Below are 17,748 nucleotides of genomic sequence, written 5' to 3'. Positions count from 1 at the left end.
TTGTCTGAGTCATTAATAGATACTCAAGAAGAAATTACCACAGCTGTCATGGGGAAAGCTGTTTTTGATGTTAATGAACCTGGTTAGGTTCCCAGAGGAGTTTGTCATTAATATTTAATTGTGAATGTATTATTAATTAATTACTGTTGAAAAAATACTTCAAATTAGCGTTTGCCAGAGGGAAAAATATGTAGTATTCTTAGAATTCGATAACAACATAGTGTTCAGGCTGCACAGGGCACCATGTATTTTTAGTCTGCATTGCAAATGCAGTAACTATAACTGAAAGAACTTCAGAAAATGATAGAATTACATATTCTAATGATAAACAGCCTCAAGATAGGTACTTACCTTTTTGGTTTCTAACCTGGGCTGGCTTTGACCCAGTGGCCTAGAGATGGGAAACTCTATATCCACATTACCTATCTTTTGATCCATTCAGCCTCATCCAGTAGTTCTCGCATTGAAGTCAGAATGCTTTCCCTGTCGAGTCAAGGTAGACTTTAAACATAAGAACGGCCGTACTGGGTCAGACCAAAGGTCCATCTAGCCCAGTATCCTGTCTACCGACATTGGCCAATGCCAGGTGCCCCAAAGGGAGTGAACCTAACAGGTAATGATCAAGTGATCTCTCTCCTGCCATCCATCTCCACCCTCTGACAAACAAAGGCTAGGGACACCATTCCTTACCCATCCTGGCTAATAGCCATTAATGGACTTAACCTCCATGAATTTATCCAGTTCTCTTTTAAACACTGTTATAGCTTTAAACTCCCTTACACTTAACTTTTTTTTAAGTCAATTTAAGTTTAAAAAAAATGTAAGCAGTATTACCGAGGGCACTGCACTGGGAGTCAGGAGACCTGTGCTTTCTTCTCTGCTCTGCCACTGACCTGCTGTCTGTTTGGGCAAGTCGTCTTTGCGCTCTGTGTCTCTGTTTCTACTCCCATCCTTTCTTTGTCTTCCCAATTTACTCCCAATCCTGCCAAAACGTACACACATGCTTTAACTTTATGTATGTTGAGGTCAACAAGACTGCTGATGTACTTAAAGTTAAGCATGTGCGTAAATTATTGCAGGATTGGGGCCACGGATTCGTAAAGTCTTCAGGGCAGAGACAGTATCTCGTTATGTTTGTAAGAGTGCCATGCACAACGGGGCTCTGATCTTGGGTTGTGGCCCCTAGATTCAACTGCAATGCAAATAATATTATAATCAGAATTATTCCTGTTTTTAATTTTTAGGGCAGATTGCCTGTATCCTTTCTGTAAAAATTCCATCACAGTAAGGCAGAACTAGCGACATTATAACTCCCCTATTATTGAGATGAATTATAGATGATTGTGGGGAAACAGCTATAATTTTCTACTCATGCTTATTTAATAAGATAAAATTAAATAGTATTTGAATTCTTACTTTCAGTATTGTTTAGCATTTATTCACAAAATGTTCAAATGTTTTTCTTCCCAGGTTAATGCTCAACATTTTATGTCCAGTGTAGGGACTATTTATAATACTATTTGGCACTTATATAACTCTATATTTCCAAGCACTCTATAAACATGTACAAAATAAATTGCCTTCCCTTGTTAAAATTTCTGCTCACTGGTGCTGTAAACTGTACAAATTACTTTCCCTAATTCCACAAATGAGATGTCATCTTTGTTTGTCGAGAATCTCCAGTTTCCTGCAAGTTGTTGGAATCAGTCATCTAGAGGTATTCAGAAAAGAAGTAGAATGGATAGCTGGTGGGTGGGCTCAGACAACAATCTAACGTGTATGATTGTCTGCTGTGAGCATTCAGAAATCACTTTTGACAATATGATTTAATTAATTTTAAGCACAAAATGGCATCTTAATTAATTCTCTTTGTGAAAGATTCATTTACTTACTGGTCATTGATATTAAACATCTAAAGCATTTTGTAAAGTTTGAATCTGTTCTCTACATAATCATGCTCAAATGGTGTTGCAAAAACTGTTTGATGATTTTTCAAGACTTCTAGTTTAACAACATAATTGCTTATCCTTTCTGATGTGTCTTACATCTTCAGAATGACACAAAATACTCTGACCAGTTTCAAATAGGTATCTATATACGTACACATACATTTGACAGAAGCATTGCTAACGTGGTGGTGAAGATGAGAATTAAATAACAATAGCAGATCATGAAATCAAGTATAGCAAACTGGGAAATTTAGCAAAGGAGAATGTTAGAAATTTATGTAAAATCTAAGGTGCAAAAGTGGCAGAAGAGGTCATGGTTCTCCTGTGGAGATTACACCCATCCTGAAAATAAAGGTCCCATTTCCCTCTTCTTTCTGCCATGGGTTGTGGAATAGGATGGACAGCTTCTACTACCAAGTCAGCTAGGCAGTGCTGGGGCCAGTGGTACTCTCCACATTTGTGTACTGCTATAAGTTGTTGGGTCCTGATTAGGGCTGTCAAGCAATTAAAAAAATTAATTGCGATTAATCGTGCTGCTAAACAATAATAGAATACCATTTATTTAAATATTTTTGGATGTTTTCTCATTTTCAAATATATTGATTTCAATTGTAGCACAGAATACACAGTGTACAGTGCTCACTTCATATTTATTTGCACTGTAAAAAACAAAAAGAAATAGTATTTTTCAATTCACCTAATACAAGTACTGTAGTGCAATCTCTTTATCATGAAAGTTAAACTTACAAATGTAGAATTATGTACAAAAAAAATAAAACCATGTAAAATTTTAGAGCCTTACTTCAGCCAGTCGTTCAGGCAAACAAGTTTAGTTACAGTTTGCAGGAGATAAAGCTGCCGTTTCTTGTTTAGAATGTCAGCTGAAAGCGAGAACAGGCGTTCGCATGGCACTGTTGTAGCCGGTATCGCAAAATATTTACGTGCCAGATGCGCTAAAGATTCTCATGCTTCAGCCACCATTACAGAGGACATGTGTCCATGCTGATGATGGGTTCTGCTCAATAACGATCAGATTTTGGAAAGCACTTCAGATTCTTAAACCTTGGGTTGAGTGCTGTAGCTATTTGTAGAAATCTCACATTGGTACCTTCTTTGCGTTTTGTCAAATCTGCTGTGAAAGTGTTCTTAAAATTAACATGTGCTGGGTCATCATCCGAGACTGCTATAACATGAAATATATGTCAGAATGCAGGTAAAACAGAAAAGGAGACATACAATTCTCTCCCAAGGAGTTCAGTCACAAATTTAATTAATCCATTATTTTTTTAATGAGCATCATCAGCATGGAAGCAGGTCCTCTGGAATGGTGGCCGAAGCGTGAAGGGGCATGAGTTAACTGCGATTAATCAACAGCCCTAGTTTTGATATCATTGGGTATGGGGTCTGCCTTTCTTTTTAACATCAAAAAATACCTTGCCCTTTTTTGACTGTGTTCTCCCAGTAACTTTCCTTCTCCTCTCTGGTCTTCAACTTCTATTTCCTTTTTTCCATTACACTTTAATTATATCCTGACTTTCACTGTGTTTTCTTAAAGAGCAAAGAAGGATAAGTTAGGGGAAAAGGGATGGTGGAAATGAAGGCGCTTGAATGTATTGGTAACAGTTTCTAATGCAGTTGGATGGCCCAAAGCTGCCTTGAAAAGTGGAAAAAGTAGGCATACTATCTGGAATATTATCCTTACTTACATTATTCATAAAAGATTGCTTAACAAGGAGTGCAGAGGGAAAGTGATGTCCAAATTTTGAGATGTGTCCTTTTATTAATATGGATAAAAGTAGCTGAGGTAGAAACAAGTGTAACTTCTTCAGTATTTATTGCCAGTATTTATTGCCAGTGCCCAAAGTGGAAAAGGCAAATGTAGACCAACGTGTGAGAGGTGAAGACTTAACTGTATGTGGACTTTAGTTTCCTCTTTATTAGATCCCATTCAAATCTAAAACAAGCAACTTGAATATACTTACCTGCAAATTGGTCAGTGACAAATAGGGTGAAATTCTGCCTCAGGTACATCCATGCAACCTTGTTGATTTCAATGGGAAGGCATTGGGATAGTTGAGGATAGCATTTGGCCTGTAGTTTTTAAGCAGTTGTGTTACAGGGAAAGAAAAAATAATTCCCTTCGCCCATGAGTGTGAAAGGGCCCTCGCCATGCTGCTTAAAACTCTTTTTATTTTTCTAGTAGTGGGTTTCCTCTGAGTGCTATAGTGGCTCTCTTTCACCGCCTCTGGCTAGTCCTGCCGCACTACCTGGAAGCCTTGCACTGATCTCTGCTCTGTGATGTGAATCGCTATAGACAGTTCTTCATGATGAGACCAGTGCTGATGTCATTTCAAAAACGGTCTATTCGGTATTCATAAATATGGCTATCTAGAAGAGCTTTGCTCACTTTGTAAGCTCTTGGGGCTGGGACTGTTGTGTATAATGCCTAGCGCAATGGGGCTCTTACTATTACTGTAATACAAATAATAAATAACAATAATGGCCATTTTTTGGTCATGATTTCCATTACACTATGTTCCGAGCCTTCTTTGGCTCTCATCATAGAAATATCATTCCACTTCTAAAAAGCATAGTGTTTGCCTGCATAAACTTAATTAATCGAGCAATAAATAAAGGCCTAAACTGTCCATGTGCTCTTAAGAATTCAAAAATAGAAAATATGTGCCTTCTGTTGCTGCCAGTGCTGTCGCTAGTGTTATCATCAGGGTTACTACTACTTCATTAGTCCCTTTTGCAGTCTGTGATGGTTTTTGACTTTGTAGGGACTTTTTTTTTTTTCTTTCTTTCCATGATAAATACCTGGGAAGTACACTGAATGAGGAGGTAGTGGAGAAGCACTGTGACTTGTGGGTCCTGCCATTTAATAATTCCTCCTCAAGATCTAATCTGGATAAATTGGCAGAGTTTGGGTAGTAAAATAGCCCCCCACCCCCCCACTGGTTTCTTAAATATTAAGTAATCTTCTGGAGGTATCCAAAGACCAATCTTACTGATGGAAGAGCTCCTTGTTTCTCACTTTGAAGCTTTCCAGTTCCCCTTCCAAATGCAATTTTCATTCCATCATTTTTGGGAAATCATTTTATTTTATTAGAAATTGTAATATGCCCTTTAAAAATATTTGACACTTGAAGTACCTATAATTTATCACTCCTCAGAGTAGTGAAAGAAAATAATGTCTGCCTTCAAAAGCAGAAATGCTCCTTTAAGGCTGCCTGCTCTTTACTAATAATATTTCACATTTTTCTTTTCAAAGTTCAAGTTTTCCTAATTCCAATTTAGTGAGCCCTTTCTTTGTTGATTCTTTCCCTTCTTTGAATGTCATTTGGGTACGCCAAAGAGCAGTGGTCACCATTTCCAGGTATCTGAGGAAAAGGATTGATGATGTTCAACATTATAAATGTTACTTTGTAAAAATCCCACGACACTTTGCATATTGCATGTTTTCTCACTGGAAACCTTAAGTGTATCAATATGTTTGCAGTTATTTAGAGCTTCTAAATGTGTTGTTGGGACGATTGTTATATAAACTGGAATGATACAAATAGGATTGAACACTATTTATTCTTACTCCTACTGTTATGTTTGGAAGTTTAACCCATTTGAACAATTTTTTCATATTTTCTGCACTTTTCAGTTTGGCTACTAGGGGTCCGCGTTCAGTTAATTTTAGATGCACAATCTCAAGAGAAGGAAATATAGACATCATGTTAAAGGGTTTCTTCCAGCATGCCTTGCCCTGGTAAAACTTGGTAAAGCTTCCACTGACTTTAATGAACATCTGTAGAGACTATGTGGGAACCATAGAAATGTCTAAGGGGGGCGGGAGGGGTTTACAGGATAAAAACCTAAACACCATAGTTTACACATTCCTGAAATTCTTAAATTTTTCTTAAAGGCAGGAAAGCTTGCCATTGACAGAGGCTGGGCAATCAATGTGGGTAAGTACAAATGTAATTAACCAAATGAAGTTTTACCAACTACTTTAAAAATAATTTATTTCCTCTCAACGTGACCTGTACCCTGTTTTATAACAGCCATATCTACCTCAAATGTAAATGTCCAAAGTTAATTTTAGAGAGGTTATCTTAAGTTTAGAATTTTAGAGAAGAGAAAAATAACTTTTAGAGACAAATTTGAGAAGAAAATTAATTTTACAGAAGAGAATTTTAGTTTCCTAGTCTACTATAATCCATATTGCTGTTTTGTGACAAAACAAAACAATCAGATTCTTCTAAGAAAAGAGAACAAACAGCGGAATGCTAATTTGTGGGGATAAATCCTAATTATTTTGTTATTAACTAAATAAAGGTAGACAATATCAGTATGGTATTGAAAAATCTTAATATTTACATGATAAAACCTCATTTTTCAACTCTGTGATACCATGACTGAAGCAACAGAAGCTCTTGGAATGAACATGTTGGAAATTATGGAAGACAAAGTGGAATTTGGAAGAAAAATGACATGATTTACTGCAATAGGTTTTTAAATTTTCATTAAATCATATTTTAAAAAATCAGACACGTAACATCAAATACCGTCTCAATGGCAATATACAATGAAATATAGTATGTTTTATTTATATGTGGTTATCAACTGAAATCATAACAAAATTCAAAACCGGAAGAGCATCCATATTTATTACCAGAATAATTTTTCAAATGCCATGTAATAATCAAATCTCTAATTACCTTGAATTTGGTTTTATATAGTTCACTGTCATCATTATCCTGTGTTAAGTGCACCATGGAAGTTTTACAGTTGCTTATTAAACAAACACCTAGTGTGAAATTCACTCCAAGGTCAACACGTGCCCTGTGCACCTCTTAAGTCACTATTCTGGAGAGGAAGGATGGTCCAGTGGTATTAGTACTGACTGTGGTCATAGAAGACCTTGGTCCACTGATGACATTGTGTGAAACCTTGGGCACGCACTTTCTCTGTGCTTCAGTTTCCCCTCTGTAAATGGAAATAATAGCATTTTCCTACTGCACAGGGGTTTTGTGACGAGATAACCTTATCGAAGGCTGTAAGACATTCAGATACTACAGTAATGGGGGACATATAAATACCTAAGATAGATAGATAGGGACTTAAGTCATGCATAGGCAATCTAGGCAAAAGGTGTGCCTGCCCTCTACACATAGGTAAATTTCATCCCAGTTTGCAGACAAGGATGATTATGAGTTTAAAAAGATATGTCAGATAATAAAATTTTAAATGAAGTTTTACAAATCATTTGTTGTTAATTACTTAAATTATATATTCATTTTCCCTAAAAAAGTAAGGTTTAAAAGATACAGTACTTTTTGTGAGATAATAAAATTGTTTGAAACTTACTCAGATGAAATATTTGATGGGAAAGTTGGGGATCTTAATTATGGGCACAAACACTCTGAATAAGAAAATGTTATTTGCTTCCAGTGTTCTGTTCCTCATCTTATATTGAAAGATAATCATTGTGGACACAGTTTGTATCCATACTTGCCAAACTAATAACAACAATACAATATGGCACTTCTGAAAAACCAAGTGAGCAATTTCACTATACCCTTCTTGGAAAACTAATGTACAGTATCTGCTAAATTTTAGAGGAACATAGAGATCACTGACACAGTCTAGTTTGGCATCCTGCCTACAGCAGTAGCCAGTACAGAAGGCTTCAGAAGAAGGCAAAAATGAAGTGGAAAAACATTTAAAACTTAAATCTCTTGAGGAATAAATTCAGAGTTTTCACTTTACATTAATATTTCTTTCCTCATTTCTCATTTGGAGAACACAGGTTTTTTGGAGGAATCTTACTGGGCTGTAGGAAAATTCCTTCTACTCACATATAGAGATTCCTATATAGAGATTCGGTGTTCCAACTTAAAAAATCATTGACATTTAATACCCACTAAATGATGCTAGATTAGAATTGTTGAGAGATTCGTTCTGACTGTAGCATGATTCAGAGTTCTTTTATTTCCATAACTTGCCGCAATGCGGTTTCCCTTCAGCATCCCAAATAAATAGAGACCATATTGCATTTAACTCAACTGCAGGACTTCATTGTTCTGTTTTGTCAATGTCCATTTCGGTTTCACTACAAAACTGAAATATTTAATGCATTTGATGAATCTACAATGTGAAAAAATAAAAGTTAATGATTTGAGAAATGCAACATGTTTTTTATGGGCACATACATTACATTGCTAACCATCAATTATCAGCACATTTGCATGCAAATCCTATCATGAGTAAATAAATAGCAATGGCACCTAACTACATTATTTTGCTAAATACGTGTGTAAAAATTCTGCCACAGAAGAAAAAAGAGCACTCCAGAAAGAGAGACACTACACTGAAGTCAGAAATATCCATTTCTTTAATCAAAGAATCGTTGGTCTCTCCCAGCCACAGAAATCTTGTAAATGTGTTGTAGTGAGAGCTTAGTTACAGTAGATTTGAATTTTTTGTATTTTTAACCATTTGTTTGGTGTTTTTCAGTAGGTCAATTGGAATGACTGAGATCACTTCATTTAAAAAGAGACTTAATTGTAATAATAATAAATTATAAAAGGTATAGTGGAAATAAATCTGGCCTTCTTTCTATCCTTTCCTATAATATGGCAAAAGAAGGAAGGTCGATGACTGTAGAAGGAATAGTCAGAGTTATAATTAGCTTTTGGATTTCACAGAGGTCACAGATGTTCGATTTTTTTCCACCTTTTTCATATGTTTGTATGATAATTCTAAAGACAGTAACTCCAACGTAGTGAGCATCTGGGCAGCCATCATGTCTTAAAAAGAAGAATTTTAGCAAGTTTGTACTTCCAGAAAGAGAGAGAGTAAAAACAAATTAGTTATGTGTAAATATAAAATATTACCTCTTTCATTCTTCTGGACACATCTTTCTATTGTTTCTTAGTATAATCCTCTAGAGAGTAAACATCCAGTATGAAAAAAACATAGGGACATACTCCGTGGAAATTCAAATGAAATTATGTTTGTCAGTTATATGGGTCAGATATATGTAGCTGGTTTATCAGTAAAGTGTTATGGATTTTTATATAAAAATGCATTGTATTTGTGATTAAAAATAATGCTATGTGGTGAATGTTTGGTATATACATTTTTAAAGAGCAACTCTTAAAATCCATTCCTGATCTTAGTGTTGACTCAAAACAATATTTTGCATCTATCCTACAGTTTAATAGCCCATGGACGTAGGAAGGCCTTGGGTACATTGGCTGTACTGACTGACAGTCAGTGACAGTTCTTGTTTTGGGCTGTTGCTGACCCCTTACTTTCAGTTTGAGAAGAACTTGCCCATCCCATCCAATCCACCCCACAAGTTAATTGGGTACATTGTGGGGGTTTTCATTTCCCCCCTAGATAATTCATTAAGTTATTACTGTGGTAGAGGAAGGTAGTACTCTAGCATGCCTGTTACACAGTTACTGCCTCAAGTAGATTTACCCTTTGCACTTTGATGAGTTGAATTGGCCTCCTGCTTTACTCTAAACTAGAGCACGTGGCTCTTGGTGGATAGGCCATGGATGCAAAGTGCCTTAGTACAAAGGCATGGGTTTTAATATAAGGTATAATTGTAGGGAACACATCTCCTTTGAGCCTAGTTCTTCATATGGTTGCAAGATTTCCAGGTTCTGGGACCAAATCACTTCAGATTGGGACACATACTGCTTCTTTATCTTGGGACCTGATGGGCCAGATATATAGAACATGACATTGAATGTGATATGCTACCAGGACAATGGGTTAGGGGTTTTAGATGCTCTGTTCAATTTTAAAAAATGATGGTCATTGCTTAAGTAAACAGCAAACAAACATTTGCAGTGACAGTGTTTTCCATAGTATCTAGCTTTTTAGTCTAGTATTTCTTTAAAGTTACATTTTTACGTTTAGGTGGTGGCTTCCATCACTGTTCAAGTGATAAAGGTGGAGGATTTTGTGCATATGCTGATATCACACTGGCTATTAAGGTAGGACATTTAAAAATAATTTTCTCTACTGTTTGTACAAATGAAAAAATTTATCAACATAAATTTCTTAAATCGGTAGTCTAACTTACATCTTAATAAACAGAAATAAACAAAACAGTCTGTAGACAGGGATCAGTATTAAAGTAGTCTAGGGACTGATCCTGAAGCATTTATGCATGCATAACTGTCACTGATGAGGGCAATAATTTTGTGGAAAAGGGCTGCAGAATCAGATTCCTGCAGGTAAATATGACTCAATACCGTTTGTTACAATTCTTTCTTTAAAATAAAAATGCTTTTTAAAGTACCATAGGTTAATTGTCTTAAAATCTTCAGTGGGAACTGTCCTAATTCTGCAGTTGGCGAACCTGGCACCCACATGGGGCTCCACTGATTTCTACGGAAGTTTGCGTGGACACAGGTATCCGCCCTCAGGATCTTACACTTAATGCATTTTGTCTTCCTAGATAAAAATGTGAAGTCTTCGAAAATAACCTTACAGGGGAGGGGAGAGAGTTTGAAATAATTGATTATATTTAGTATTGTATGTTCTATAAACAAACATCCATATGTAGAGGCTGAAATAAGACCTCCTGTAACTAAGACTTAATTACTCTTACAAAGTATATCACAGAATATTTGCTAGCATGCTATAAAATACTACCAAAAATAATTAAAATGTTAAGATATAAACAAATACAGTACACTATATGGTGCAGTGCCCTAACTTCTTTTGGATGTTTACTGATTTGAAAAATCTCTTAATCTGCCCTGGGGCTCCCAACTATTCCAATGCACATTGGAGACTATAACTCTTCCATAGTTTGTACATGTACTAAAGACATTTTTACCATCCATTAGTTAACAGTAGTTACTGTTATGACTTAAAGAATTTTTGAAAAATGTTAGTGTGCTTTCTCAGTCACATGGAATAGCAATTAATGAATTCCACTACTAATTTACAAAGTGACTTTGTAAAATAAAGTTTGATCCCTACTACAACATTCTCCAACTTTTTTTTGAGAGAGAGAGAGAGAGGGATGATCTTTATGCACATTCAGTCATTATCACAAACCAGATAATATATTTATCCTACACAATCCTTTAGAAATGTAAGCCATTGATGATGTGATAACCTGCATCACCTCTTGCAGCTCTAAACACAAGAAGTGGGAATTTTGTTTTTTCAATTATAAGATTTGAATCTGAAAGCTAGCCTATAAATGTAGTTCATGTATATAATGTGATGCAAATGCATGAATTCTCTTTGTGTATTGGGTCCATGAGCTTCTCAAGATAATTGTTTTCAAACCATAAAAAGCCCTTTCTCTGTTTTATGTAATTATTCCTTCACGTATTGTTAAGTTTCCATAATAAAGTGTTTCAAAAATATCTAGCCCTTAATTTTTGGCAAATAAGAAATATATACACTGCATTCAGTTCAAAAATGAGATGTATCATGCAAGTATCAAGCTTCCATTCTAATCTCTCATCTACTGTCCTAACTGGAGTGTTTTTTTCCCCTCTTTCCTCTGTACCTACCTATGATTCCAGTTTCTATTTGAAAGAGTAGAAGGAGTGTCTAAGGCCACTATCATAGATCTGGATGCTCATCAGGTGAGTGATCCACATGTTCGGTGCTATTTTAAAAAAAAAAAAAAAAGTTTAACTAAAAAGCAGAAATCGTCAAAAATATAATTTTTCTAACTATTATGGTAAAAATGTAAGTTACAGAATGCAAAGGTAACCTCAATTAGAAAGGATTTAGGAAATAAACGTGTAGCATAGTAGGCGCAAAGCACTCCACCATAAGTCAGTTAATTACCTGACCTGATATTTCTTAAGTTGATATTATTATATAATTACAGAAATAGTTTTAGTTCACTGACACATAAATATAGTCCCATTTTTTTAATAAGTTATTGGAGAGCCTGCTCTTATCTATTCATTTGTCTGCTAATCAATAGGGTGTTGGTTTCTGACAAAGTGCCATTGGGATTCAGGTTTGGTTGATGATTCCTTCTGTGCTGATTACTGTGCATCTTCTCTAGATTATATTTAGTAATCAAATCAGTCAGGTTTTCCGATTGTTTTATAGTTTTTTCTTCATGCATAAACTATTTTTAATCCTTATCTATCTAGTTCTAAAAATTTGTTTACCTAAGTTTGCTCCTCTATGATTAGCTTCTAAGTTTTTTTTATTTTTCTCTTTGCTCCTCGAGCTTCATGTATCATTTAGCTTTCTTGTATCACAGTGCATTAAATCAAAACTTTAATAAGAAATCCTTTTGAGCCACTGAGTTAAGATCCATAGTAGGGAGTACTTTTTGTTGCTGCCCAAGCTAAGTGTCCTGCTGCAGGCACTAACAGATCAGCTTTCTTCAGACCACAAGTATTGATTAACTCAGGATTTGGCTTTGGAGGATGAGTTTAGCAGTACGTGCTAAACCTTAGGACTGGGAAACCAGAGAGTTGATTTGTAGAGTAAGTAGGATTCAGAAAATTATACCCGTTTTGCCAATGCCAGGACATTGAAAAGCATGAGTCAGGCCTGAAAATATCATTAGGGGGCTTTAAGAAAAACACCAAATATCACAAGACTTTCAATAAAATCACGAGAGTTGGTAATACTGAAAATCTAACTCTGTCACTTTCCCTGCATGTGGTAACTTAAATGGAACTTTCACTGTAAATCAGTTGCATTTTAAACAGATTTTCTAGAATTATTATTTCAGGTAAGCTAGGGAGTGGATCCATGCTCATTGAGGCCCAATTCAGCAGTCCAACCCTAGTCATTAATGCTCTTGAGTATGTGCTTAAGGCCCTTGACTGCAATGGCACTTAAAACTAGGGCTGTCAAGGCATTAAAAAAATTAATCTCGATTAAAAAATTAATCACTATTCATCACATGATTAATTGCACTGTTAAACAGTAATAGAATACCATTTAAATATTTTTGGATGTTTTCTACATATTGATTTCAATTATAACAGAATACAAAGTGTACAGTGCACACTTTATATTAATTTTTTATTACAAATATTTGCACAGTTAAAAAAAATAGTATTTTTCAATTCTCCTATTACAAGTACTGTAGTGCAATCTCTTTATCATGAAAGTCGAACTTACAAATGTAGAATTATGTACAAAAAATAACTGCATTCAAAAATAAAACAATGTAAAACTTTAGCACCTACAAGTCCACTCAGTCCTATTTCCAGAGGACATGGGTCCATGTTGATTCCAGGTTCTGCTCGATAACAATTCAAAGCAGTGCAGAGCGATGCATGTTCATTTTCATCATCTGAGTCAGATGCCACCAGCAGAAGGTTCGGGTTCTGCAGTTTCCTCATTGGAGTGTTGCTCTTTTAAGATTTCTGAAGGCATGCTCCACACTTCATCCCTCTCAGAGTCTGGAAGGCACTTCAGATTTTTAAACCTTGGGTCGAATGCTGTAGCCATCTTTAGAAATCTCACATTGGTACCTTCTTTGTGTTTTGTCAAATCTGCAGCAAAAGTGCTCTTAAAATGAACAACATGTGCTGAGTCATCATCCGAGACTATTATAACATGAAATATATAGAGCTGGAGACTAGGGTTACCATATTTAAAAAATAAAAAAAGAGGACACTCCACGGGGCCCTGGCCCCGCCCCTTCCCCACCCTGGCCCCACCCAACTCCACCCCTTCCCCGCCCCTTCCCCAAAGTCCCCGCCCTAACTCCCCCTCCTCACTCCCAGCCATGCGAAAAGGGCTGCCCCAGCGCTACCGGCTTCACGGTTTGCCCGGCAGCCTCCTGACTCTGCACCCCTGGCCGGAGCTTCCCCAGTGCAGCTGAAGCCCGGGAGGGGAAGCGCCCAGCCGGGGGCGCAGGGTCTGGAGGCTACCCGGCAAACCGTGAAGCCGGTAGCGCTCGGGCTTCAGACAGCCCCCATGCCTCCGGACCCTGCGCCCCCGGCCAGGCACTTCCCCTCCCGGGCTCCGGTGGCTCAGGGTCCAGAAGCATGGGGGCTGCCCAAAGCCGGTAGCGCTCGGGCAGCTCGGCTCTTAAACAGAGCCGAAGAGTCAGGGGAGGAGCACAGCAGCCGCGGGAGGGGAAGTGCCCGGCCGGCGGTATTTTTCCCAGACATGTTCGGCTTTTTGGCAATTCCCCCCGGACAGGGGTTTGATTACCAAAAAGCCGGACATGTCCGGGAAAAACCGGACATATGGTAACCCTACTGGAGACATACAATTCTCCCCCAAGGAGTTCAGTCACAAATTTAATTAACGCATTTTGTATTTTTAAATGAGCATCATCAGCAGGGAAGCATGTCCTCTGGAATGGTGGCCGAAGCATGAAGGGGCATATGAATGTTTAGCATATCTGGCATGTAAATACCTTCCAGTGCCAGCTACAAAAGTCCCATCCAAATGCCTATTCTCATTTTCTGGTGACATTGTAAATAAGAAGCAGGCAATATTATGTCCCGTAAATGTAAACAAACTTGTTTGTCTTAGTGATTGGCTGAATAAGAACTAGGACTGAGTGGACTTGAAGGCTCTAAAATTTTGCATTGTTTTGTTTTTAGTGCTGTTATGTAACAAAAAAAATCTACATTTGTAAATTGCACTTTCACGATAAAGAGACTGCACTACAGTACTTGTGTGAGGTGAACTGAAAAATAGTTTCTTTTGTTTATCATTTTTATAGGGCAAATATTTGTAATAAAAAATAATAATATAAAGTGAGCAGTGTACATTTTGTAAAACGCAACAAAGAGTCCTGTGGCACCTTAAAGACTAACAGATGTATTGGAGCATAAGCTTTCGTTGATGAATGCCCACTTCGTCAGACGCATGACATTCGCCCACGAAAGCTTCTGCTCCAATGCATCTGTTAGTCTTTAAGGTGCCACAGGACTCTTTTTTGCTTTTTACAGATCCAGACTAACACGGCTACCCCTCTGATAGTGTACATTTTATATTCTGTGTTGTAAGTGAAATCAATATATTTGAAAATTAGAAAACATCCAAAAATATTTAATAAATTTCAGTTGGTATTCTATTGTTTAACAATTTGATTAAAACTGCAATTAATTGCAATTAATGTTTTGAGTTAATCGTGTGAGTTAATTGCGATTAATCGACAGCCCTACTTAAAACACATGCTCAAATGCTTTGCTGAGTTAGGGTCTAATGTTTTGCCTGGGAAGGATGATTAACCTTAAGCTTTTGTAAGTTCAAGCAAAAATTGAAATAGCATGCTTCAACTTTTTGCCTCTTGAGACTCTAGGCCACCTGTTTGCTCCTCTGAAGAGGAAAAAAAAAATTCACCGTAAGTCTTTTCAAGAAGAATCAACAACGAGCATCCCCAGTTATGTGGAGAACTTTTGTTAGATGTGTGTATGTTTTCCTGCTTATTGCAGATGACATGGGGAAGAAGAAAAAGGCATCTTGTTTAGCTTTTTGTGGAAGTGCTTACAGCATTTTTTTGAATACCTAGTTCCAGGTAATGATTTGGGTCTAGTGGCAGAGTCTTTAATGAAAGCCCCTAAAATTAAAATGTTCATAGGTAAAATTTTGGCTTTTGAAAAGTATTAGAGTACATATGACTACAGTGGCTTTCATGAAGTACATGGTTACACATAAAGTGTGTGTTGTGATGTCGTAAATCTCAAAACAGTTACTTTGAGCAAGAATTTGCAAGAATCTTTACATAGTTGAAAGCTTCACAGAAGAACATAGACCTTTTTGATGCATGCTCACTTACCTGCCTGAAGACATATTTAAACACTGCACACATTGTTTTGATACCAGGATGTTGTTCCTGAATTATATCCCCTGGTAAGATCTTTGGCGAGCATATAAATTGTGTCAGGACATATGCTGTCCAGTAGCATATGAGAATATTCTGTATTGTTTGTAACCATTTTTAATAAAACTTTATTCAAATCAGCACCTAGATAACTACAGTGATGGATGCATTAGGAATACCTAAGAGAAAGAGAAATCTCACCTGATACTAGTCAGGATATCAGGATTTTAATAATCCATTTAGGGTTTTCAGGAAATCTTTACACTTTCTCACCTGAGACACTTAGTTTTTTTCTTTTGTGGTTGGAGTGCCAAAAGGAATGAACCCTTCTTTTGCTACTTTTTGCAGCTTCTGACCCAGCTTTCTGTAATGATCTCTGTAATGTCTTTTATTCTTTGGCAAGGGGAACTTTCCAGTGTACTTCTGATCCCTGACAGTGAGCTCCTGAATGAAGCTATTCTTAGTTCTCTTCAAAGCACGTGCTCTGGAGACTTATCTTCACTAGTAGAAATTTCTTATTTAGTAAACTAAAGAAAAGCTGACCAGGTTAAGGTATGCACAGGATGGATGAACTCTTTCTTCTGTTGTTTCAGACTTAAAAACAAAAAGCGCACGGCTCCTGCTTTGTTCTAACTGAGTGTACCATAGCTAAGCACTGTAATTTAGCATTATATCTGAACCCGCTTATATACGTATTTGGAAGTACATCTTAGGTACATCTCCACAGCGAGCCTTCCAGCCCAGGTTAACACACTCACGTTTGTAGGGCTCTAAAAATAGCTGAGTAGGCAGCAATTTGAAGTTGCAGCTCAGGCTGGAGCTCAGGCTTTGAAGCCCCTCTCGCTCCCCAGGCTTTATTACAAGTGGCTTATTACAAACAATTATTACTAAGTGGAGCTATCAAGAGGAACATATGATATCTAATCTTACACATCTGCAGTGGCTATCAGTGCATTTCCAGGTGCATTTCTGTATACATTTGATCAATTTATTATTAGCAGCATTGTTGTAGTCCTGTTGGACCCAGGATATAAGAGAGACAAGGTGTGTGAATTAATATCTTTTATTGGCCCAACTTCCAATAAAAGATATTACCTTATCCACCTTGTCTCTTACATTAGATCAATACAGTGTGGCTGTAGATGCCTAGGAGACCACCCATCTTGTCGCCTCCAGTTAACTGTGATGTCTTGGCTAATACTCCTTACTTTTGAGTGTTTGGGGACTCAGTGAAGAGTTACTTCACTCATTGGTCCAACAGGAATCATCTGGCCTTTAGGGAACAAAGTAGGGTTAATCTTTAAAAAAAATAAAAAAAAAAATCCCAGGTGGTTGTTGGTGATAAATGTCTAGCTTATCTTAAAGGAGGCTATTTTTGGTATACATGGATCAACATATAGTGAAGTTTGTTTTTGTAAATATGTAATTACACCCAGAGAATGTTTTGGTGCATTCTGTAACTCCAAACCGAGCAGGCTTTAGGTCCTCATTTTAGCAATAGGCCATCTCTTTAAACAATGCTTTTGCTAAAGATTTGTACTTGCCATTTGCAGTATGTATCAGAAACTTTCTGCTGCAGGACACTTTGGATTGTTTGTATTGGGTGTTCAGCAAACTAAAAGAATTGTATCAGCAAACTGTAAATTGATCTGTGCAATGGAGAAGGGATATAAATATACGTGTGTACTTGAGGAAGTTTTGCTGACCGACTTTCAACAGTAAGATAGTTTTTGCCATTTTAAAAGCAACTGCTACACTGTCACACACACACACACACACACACACACACACACACACACACTGTTCCATAATTGAAAACAACTAATAAAATTTGGATTAATACAGTCTTCCCTTTGTTTACTGGCAAACTTGGGGCCAGATTCTGAGAACTCATGTACACCCAAACCTTCTCATTTTATTTAATAATAGTTGTGGGTTCTCAGCAACAATTTGGATCAGGCCCTTGAGCAATTATAGTACTGGGATTCAACCCTG

General features: G+C 37.0%; 1 protein-coding gene across 3 annotated transcripts in view; it reads left to right on the top strand.

Moving 5' to 3' along the window:
* Positions 1–17,748, top strand: part of HDAC11 (histone deacetylase 11) — a 71,566-nt gene that overhangs the window by 35,139 nt on the left and 18,679 nt on the right. For all 3 annotated transcript variants that reach the window (XM_054033912.1, XM_054033913.1, XM_054033914.1), the window contains exons 7-9: positions 5,866–5,908; positions 9,879–9,955; positions 11,510–11,572. In XM_054033912.1, the coding sequence (XP_053889887.1) occupies positions 5,866–5,908; positions 9,879–9,955; positions 11,510–11,572 (183 nt within the window). The remainder of the gene's footprint in view (positions 1–5,865; positions 5,909–9,878; positions 9,956–11,509; positions 11,573–17,748) is intronic.

The sequence above is a fragment of the Malaclemys terrapin genome, chromosome 7 (genome assembly GCF_027887155.1).
Source record: "Malaclemys terrapin pileata isolate rMalTer1 chromosome 7, rMalTer1.hap1, whole genome shotgun sequence".
Taxonomy (NCBI): Eukaryota; Metazoa; Chordata; order Testudines; family Emydidae; genus Malaclemys; species Malaclemys terrapin.
Note: the sequence above shows the minus strand (reverse complement) of the source record. Positions and strands in the feature narration are given on the sequence as shown.